The sequence below is a fragment of the Mizuhopecten yessoensis genome, unplaced genomic scaffold (assembly GCF_002113885.1).
Source record: "Mizuhopecten yessoensis strain PY_sf001 unplaced genomic scaffold, ASM211388v2 scaffold2843, whole genome shotgun sequence".
NCBI lineage: Eukaryota > Metazoa > Mollusca > Bivalvia > Pectinida > Pectinidae > Mizuhopecten > Mizuhopecten yessoensis.
In genome coordinates this window covers 13,120-21,734 of record NW_018404747.1, presented here as the reverse complement: position 1 = coordinate 21,734, position 8,615 = coordinate 13,120, and the positions used below count along the sequence as shown (strand labels likewise).

Below are 8,615 nucleotides of genomic sequence, written 5' to 3'. Positions count from 1 at the left end.
ATAGACCCCAACCCTACTACACATGTACAGATCTGTGGAAATAGACCCAATCCCCTACTACGTATGTACAGATCTGTGGAAATAGACCGCAACCCTACTACATATGTACAGACCTGTGGAAATAGACCCCACCCCCTACTACGTATGTACAGATCTGTGGAAATAGACCCCAACCCTACTCACCATGTACAGATCTGTGGAAATAGACCCCGACCCCTACTACGTATGTACAGATCTGTGGAAATAGACCCCACCCCTACTACACACACAGACACACCCACAAACAAGAGACGAAACTGGATGTTACGGAACTTGGCAATACATATTATTATGCTACTAAGCATCATGGAATTTGTTACACCGGAACAGTTTTGTAAGTCATCGTAAATGTTTTTTAAGTGTGAATGTATGACCCACTCTTTGACGTCATACTTGTGACGCTTAATGCCTTTGACAGTCTGTGGAGGATGGTCATTCTATTGATTAAACAAACATGTTTACCTGCAAAGCAGTGTCATTCACATTGGTTGGAAATATCATATCAGCATAAAGTTCAATTCCTACTTGACATTCGTTAGCCGGAACTCGTTCAATGAATTACAACATGTCGTTTTTATATGTTAATGAAGTCATCAACAATTGACATGTTGTTTCCGGTAAACTTAATTGTTCTCATTATCAAATAATTGAAAAGTATTTGCACCAAAAATCATTTTCACACAATTAGTAACAGTATTGCGTAACATTATTCATAATTTAAAGGATGACAACAAACAAATTGCTCACCAATTACTTCTACTCCCTTCATTATATTACAATTAATGATTGGCAAATACGCCGGCCGACATATTCTAATGATATCGAGATCTGAGTGTTTTCTTCTTTCGTTTGTTTATATATAAAACTTGACTTTGATCCCACATTCTTCAACGTTATATTCAGTTTCATCTCTAATATCGCTGATGACGTTTACCGGTGTGTTACACTCTCAACTTGTCTTCCATTAATTAGCAAAAACCAACATACCATTCATAACTTACATTGTAGAGGACGGGTTGTTAGGAACACTTTTGAAAACAAGATATACATCAAAATATGGTAGCATATATCGTCAATGATTTTTTTAGGATTTATGAACAATAAGAAGACTGACGAAACAATCAGGTAGTACATACTAAACAATCGGCATTACCTGTAAACAGTCGGGGAAAGACTAAAGACAGGAAAAGACAAATGAATCTTACAGGCTTTAAAACAGGGGATTTGCCATGTTGTAATGAACCGAGTAAGTTCTCTTATCAGAAAAAAACAGAAACGGACATAAAGAATGTCCTTGAAATGGAATATGCTACATCCATTATTTTCGAAATTGACACAGAAAAGATGACGAGGCTTTTGGTCACATGTACGAAGATTAACAGTAACCCTTAAAATAGGCAGAAATACCGAAATACGACAATAACCTCTATAATAAACAGTTATCTCTATAATTAACAGTAATCTCTATAATAAACCGTTATCTCTATAATAAATCGTTATCTCTATAATAAACAGTAATCTCCATAATAAACCTTTATCTCTATAATAAACAGAAATCTCCATAATAAACCATTATCTCTATAATAAACAGTAACCTCTAGAATAAACCGTAAATTCTATAATAAACAGTAATCTCAATGATAAAGAGTGATTTCTATAATAAACCGTTATCTCTATAATAAACAGTAATATCTATAATAAACAGTAACCTCTAGAATAAACCGTAATCTCTATAATAAACAGTAATCTCTATAATAAACAGTAATTTCTATAATAAACAGTAATTTCTATAATAAACAGTAACCTCTATAATAAACTGCTATCTCTATAATAAACAGTAATCTCTATAATAAATAGTAATCTCTATAATAAACAGTAACCTCCATAATTACCAGTAATATCTATAGTAAACAGTAATCTCTATAATAAACCGTTATCTCTAAAATAAACAGTAATCTCCATAATAAACCGTTATCTCTAAACTAAACAGTAATCTCTATAATAAACAGTAATATCTATAATAAACAGTAATCTCCATAATAAACTGTTATCTCTATAATAAACAGTAATCTCTATAATAAACAGCAATCTTTATAATAAATCGTTATCTCTATAATAATAAATAGTTATCTCTATAATAAACAGTAATATCTATAATAAACCGTTATCTTTATAATAAACAGTAATCTCTATAATAAACAGTAATCTCTATAATAAACAGTAATATCTATAATAAACAGTAATCTCTATAATAAACCGTTATCTCTATAATAAATAGTAATCTCTACATATAACAGTAATATCTATAATAAATCGTAATCTCTATAATAAACAGTAATCTCTATAATAAACAGTAATCTTTTTAATATACCGATATCTCTATCATAAACCGTTATCTCTATAATAAACAGTAATCTCTATAATAAACAGTAATCTCCATAATAAACAGTTATCTCTATATTAAACCGTTATCTCTATAATAAACCGATATCTCTATAATAAACCGATATCTCTATAATAAACAGTAATCTCTATAATAAACAGTAACCTCCATAATAAAACGTTATCTCTGTACTAAACAGTAATCTCTATAATAAACCGTTATCTCTATAATAAACAGTAATCTCTATAATAAACCGTTATCTCTATAATAAATCGTAATCTCTATAATAAACCGACATTTCTATAATAAACCGTTATCTCTATAATAAACGGTAATCTCCATAATTAGCCGTAATCTCTATAATAAACCGATATTTCTATAATAAACCGTTATCTCTATAATGAACAGTAATCTCCGTAATAAACAGTTATCTCTATAATAAACCGTTATCTCTATTATAAACAGTTATCTCTATAATAAACCGTTATCTCTATTATAAATCGTAATCTCTATAATAAACCAACATTTCTATAATAAACCGTTATCTCTATAATAAACGGTAATCTCCATAATAAACCGTAATCTCTATATTAAACCGATATTTCTATAATAAACCGTTATCTCTTTAATGAACAATAATCTCTAGAATAAACCGTTATCTCTATAATAAACAGTAAACTCCATAATAAACAGTAATGTCCATAATAAACCGATATCTCTATAATAAACAGTTATCTCTATAATAAACTGTTATCTCTATAATAAACTGTTATTTTTATAATTAACAGTAATCTCTATAAATAACCATTATCTCTATAATAAACAGTAACCTTTAGAATAAACCGTTATCTTTATAAAAAAATAAAATCTCTATAATAAACCGCTTTCTCTATAACAAACAGTAATCTCCATAATAAACACTAATCTATATAATAAACAGTAATCTCTATAATAAACAGTAATCTCTATAACAAACAGTAATCTCTTTAATGAACAGTAATCCCTATAATAAACAATGATCCCGAGTTTTTTTTCTTAGTTGAACAAAACAAATATTTAGGTAAAAGTAAAAATCGCATTTTCTTTCCGCGAACATAACTTTGCTGACTTATTTGTATCGCTCGCGCAGAAACAAGACATTTGTTTGTCTTTACATGTTTGTGCTGTAAATAACGTTTCCATGTTTGAACAGTACACCTTACTTTCAGAAACAGGTTCTCGACCTATCTAATGAAAAAAGCATTTTTCACATTGGATTTTTTTTTTTACTCTAATTTTACATTAACATATAGTTAATCAGTAACTTACTTAATTTTCGCGAAGACAGATTTTGATTCCACAAAGAATAAATAACAACTGTTCATTATGTAAACATGTTCGCGATTCATTTTATTTTCCATGCATTTGTACATGCAAACTAAGGTGTATATATACATGTATTGTCGGTACTTTAAATGAATTGTAGAGATAAAGGGTGTTACTCACCTTTCCACACACAGGGCCATTAAGGTGAGGACGGACCCATATAGCGCTGCCACCATCACATAACGGTTTATCTTACAGCACACCGTCGGTAGCGTCCAGCCTCGGTCCATCATGAACTGGACAGTCTCTGGAATGCCTAGAATCATTATAACAAGGTCAGCAAACGCCAAATTAGTTATCAATAAGTTTGTCATTGATGTCCGCATCTTTCTGTTAAGAACCACAGCACACACCACTAGAGAGTTGCCACAGATTCCGGTAACTCCTATTACAAAAAACAGAAACGAGAGAAGAACCAGAGTTGCCGGTGAACTGGAACCCTCTCCCGGTTTAAAAGGAGGTGTCGTGTTGTTTTGCCAGACTGACACGTTTCTGAAATACACCGGATAGATGGTCGTGTCCATCGGAGTTCCTAGGACCTCAAAACAATCCACACACGTGTCGACAGACAAAATAGCATTCTCCCTGTCCTCCATAACGGAAGCAAAACGCTTATTTCTCTGGTATTTTAAAATAAATATTCCACCTGAAAAGTTGTAAGACAATAAATAAAAATTAGTGAAAAACGGACGTCCATGTTCGTTAGTGCATTGTCGCAGCGCATATATTAAAACTGACTGTGTGAGCCGATTTGAGAGTTGAAATAGTTCCGCCTATACCACTCTATTGATTAAATGGTTCAGAAAATCTTGGACAAATTCAGCACTCGAGGAACTCCTGTCCAACCAGTTGGGCACGTGCTATGGGATCAAGTGCTCTCGTTTTTATCCATGGATACGGCATTTGCTGGCCACTCTGGGATCCTGCTTCCGTAGATCCTTGTCCGAACGTCATATACGATCTGTATATTAATTAAGGAAATTAAGGAAGACAAACAATGTTTGCCTTTCTTGTAAACATAATGGGAATCTCGCGGGAAATCTCGCGGGATAAGAAAACGTCAATCTGCATGTGGTTATGTGGATTAACTGGGGTACCCCTATACGATGTCACACAGCTCCTGAACACCAGGAGTCTATCATTTATCATCACTACATGTAACACCGGGTCATTATAAACTCGCCAAACACAATTGATACTGTACGGGTTTACGTTATCGGCCGTGTCGCCTACACAATGTACACCAGATATCGGTCACCCGAAACCAAGATTTAAACGCTGTATCCGACCATACATCACTGGGTCAGGCAGTTAGGGATCAATTAACTTGATCTTTTTGATAAGTTGTTCATAATAATATGCTGTAACCATGCCTTTCGTAGTCTATAGGCTAACTCAATATAAATTCAGATAATGGATGAAAATAAGTCATTTTATAAAAAGAGCTACTATACGTCAAATTCGTCCCTGCTGCCCCATCAACCGACCAGAATCAGGACACCGTCTCTAATATCGGATTTGTCAAAACGTCGTCGGTAAACTTCCTGCATATAGACAAGAACGATCTATGAGTATCAAAGTTAAACTGTAAACGTCAGAGTTTGGTGAGAAAAAAGTCATCGTAAATATGAATGAATTCGTATGAACGTAATCCGGTACCAAGTTCTGCGTTTTAGCTGAGTTTCATTCCGATTTCGAACAGTTTTCGTTCCGTGTTATGTAGCTGATTTTTAATTCCGTTTTCCGTTATGTTTTTGCACATGTTTCTGTTTGTCACATTTCTATGTGGCGACATGGGTAGGAATGGATGATTGTCTCATGTAGATATGTCACACTGAGCCGTGATGAATATGTATCACCATTAAATATTAATAAAACAATCTGAGAAGGAGCGATTGAGTAGATCGACACAGCAGCCCATGTATCTACCGTGCAACAAGAGCGTCCGTGTTACCACGGATACTATAGTAAATATCTAAAACTCATTCTTCGCTGCTATGATACAGTCTTCCGAGTAAACACATCACTTTCTATACAATGGCTTCACTTGACTATAAAAAGGTCACTTTTACTATCTGCTGTATAACGTCTGCTGGATAACCGAAATACGCGGTAGTGAAGCGGACGTAAAACCTATCAATCAATCAATCAATCAAAATCTGCTGTATCGGTTGCCCAATCTTTATCGGACATCACTTAAAATCGGATTTAATCATTAGATTCAAAACATAACTTCAAAGCATCACTAAATGACAGCCTTAAACAAACACAACAGATTATTAAACAGAGGACATTGACTCAAATAAGCCGTTAACTCAGTATCAAACACTTCAATAAAACGGTGTCAAAAAGGATACAGAAATACCGTCCAACCACCGCAATGTTTGGTTTCCGTTAGACAATCGACATATTAAGGAAGCTCTTCTGACTATCTCCATGATTAAACGTAATCCACATGTAGGACTTTTCCACAAACAACCGTTTCCTTATATTAATGTTGGCAATCGACAGGTGTATAAGGTAGATAAGGTGGTCGGGATTTCAGATTGGCTAACAATGTGTCCACTCCACTACTGTGAAGCACGTGTATGCGTCCGATCGATTTTAGCAGAAATATGTGTCCTTCAACAATACGTTACTATAACACATTTAAAAGTACTACTACATCGCCGCCAATACACCAATAGGATTAAAACTATCAATTAGCAGGTGTTTTTGTTTGTCATACAGCTTTTAAACACCTCCAATCGACATTCCTTAGCATCCGATGAACATTAAATGGGAAATTGTTTGAAAAGAATACGTTTGAGCTAAGGGTTCCTTGTCGGTCGATAGTACCGCCCGTACCTTTACTATCTGTACCTAACAACGTCACAGAACGAGTTTGTCCTGAGGACGTGCAGACAAACCGCTATAAAAACGGCAAGTAGGATATGCATCCCGCTCACAATTACAATAATATTGAACATGTGTTTGTACAAGGCTAATGTGTTTACTAGAATACCTGGTTACTCAGTGTTTATTGGCCGGTACTACTGCTCTGACGGGGATACGGTACATATGTGACTCTACGAGATGCCAGTTCCGGCTGTGATCCCCGCGGGGTCCCGGGGGAAGGGGCAGATAGTTTATGTCAATGTAAAATGCTCGGAGCACTCTGCCAGAGTGAGGGGCGGTCTGAGGGTCAATGAGTACATTAGTTAGATAGCACCAGTGCTTTGGCAGATTCCTCACTTAGCGTGCGCGATTAAACTTTCAGCTTCCCGATACAATATCATAGTTCCTAGTGTTAAATATACGCCAAGTGGTGATGCCTCGGTATTTACGTTCTGAAGAGCGTTGAGAACAGCTCTTGATAAGTCAAGTATGAAATGATTGCGCGACCTTTTCAATGAGAGCGTGTATATGAACATGTAGCATTGCCACTTGTCAAAGTGCGGTCGCTGAACTCTTCAGAGTACTCATAGTATTAACATTTCACGATTTCCTCATTAAGGAGCTTTGTGAACGGATAGTACCGCCATCTTGGTAACTAACAACCAAAATGTTTGTTTTGTTTACTTTTTAAAATCAAGTATATTAAATTTGTCTGAGGACACCATGGTCACACACCCCGTATCCATTTACAACTGTACATGTACAATCGGCCGGTTTAGCTATCAAACAATTCAAAGCGTTAATCACACTTTTAACGAGGACAAATATTATACTCAGAGATACATTGCTGCTGGTAAAGGTGACTGATTTTCATTGAAATTTAATGGGAAAGACTACTTGGTATTGCTTAAACCCTGGCAAACTATATACACATGTCTATAGAATATACTTACATATGTACATAAACATGTACTCTCCTTGACAAAACATATACACATGTCTATAGACTATACTTACATATGTACATAAACATGTACTCTCCTTGACAACTATATACACATGTCTATAGAATATACTTACATAGGTACATAAACATGTACTCTCCTTGACAAACTATATACACATGTCAATAGAATATACTTATATATGTACATAAACACGTACTCTCCTTGAAAAAATATATACACATGTCTATAGAATATACTTACATATGTACATATATACACATGTCTATAGACTATACTTACATATGTACATAAACATGTACTGTCATTGTCAAAATATATACACATGTCTATAGAATATACTTATATATGTACATAAACATGTACTCTCCTTGACAAAACTATATACACATGTCTATAGAATATACTTATATATGTTCATAAACATGTACTCTCCTTGACAAACTATATACACATGTCAATAGAATATACTTATATATGTACATAAACACGTACTCTCCTTGACAAAATATATACACATGTCTATAGAATATACTTACATATGTACATATATACACATGTCTATAGACTATACTTACATATGTACATAAACATGTACTCTCCTTGACAAAACATATACACATGTCTATAGACTATACTTACATATGTACATAAACATGTACTGTCATTGTCAAAATATATACACATGTCTATAGAATAAACTTACATATGTACATAAACATGTACTGTCTTTGTCAAAATATATACACATGTCTATAGAATATACTTACATATGTACATAAACATGTACTGTCTTTGTCAAAATATATACACATGTCTATAGAATATACTTACATATGTACATAAACATGTACTGTCTTTGTCAAAATATATACACATGTCTATAGAATATACTTACATATGTACATAAACATGTACTGTCTTTGTCAAAATATATACACATGTCTATAGAATATACTTACATATGTACATAAACATGTACTGTC

The 8,615-nt window shown here is 33.9% G+C and overlaps 1 protein-coding gene across 1 annotated transcript in view; it reads right to left on the bottom strand.

Annotated features, from left to right (window-relative positions):
- LOC110446592 (neuropeptide receptor 15-like) overlaps positions 1 to 6,338 on the bottom strand; it is an 89,925-nt gene extending 83,587 nt beyond the window's left edge. The window contains exons 1-2 of the mRNA XM_021491802.1: positions 6,145 to 6,338; positions 3,908 to 4,748 (exon numbers count right to left, since the gene is read on the bottom strand). Coding sequence (XP_021347477.1) covers positions 3,908 to 4,383 — 476 coding nt within the window. The 5' untranslated portion in view covers positions 4,384 to 4,748; positions 6,145 to 6,338. The remainder of the gene's footprint in view (positions 1 to 3,907; positions 4,749 to 6,144) is intronic.
- Positions 6,339 to 8,615: the final 2,277 nt, after the last annotated feature.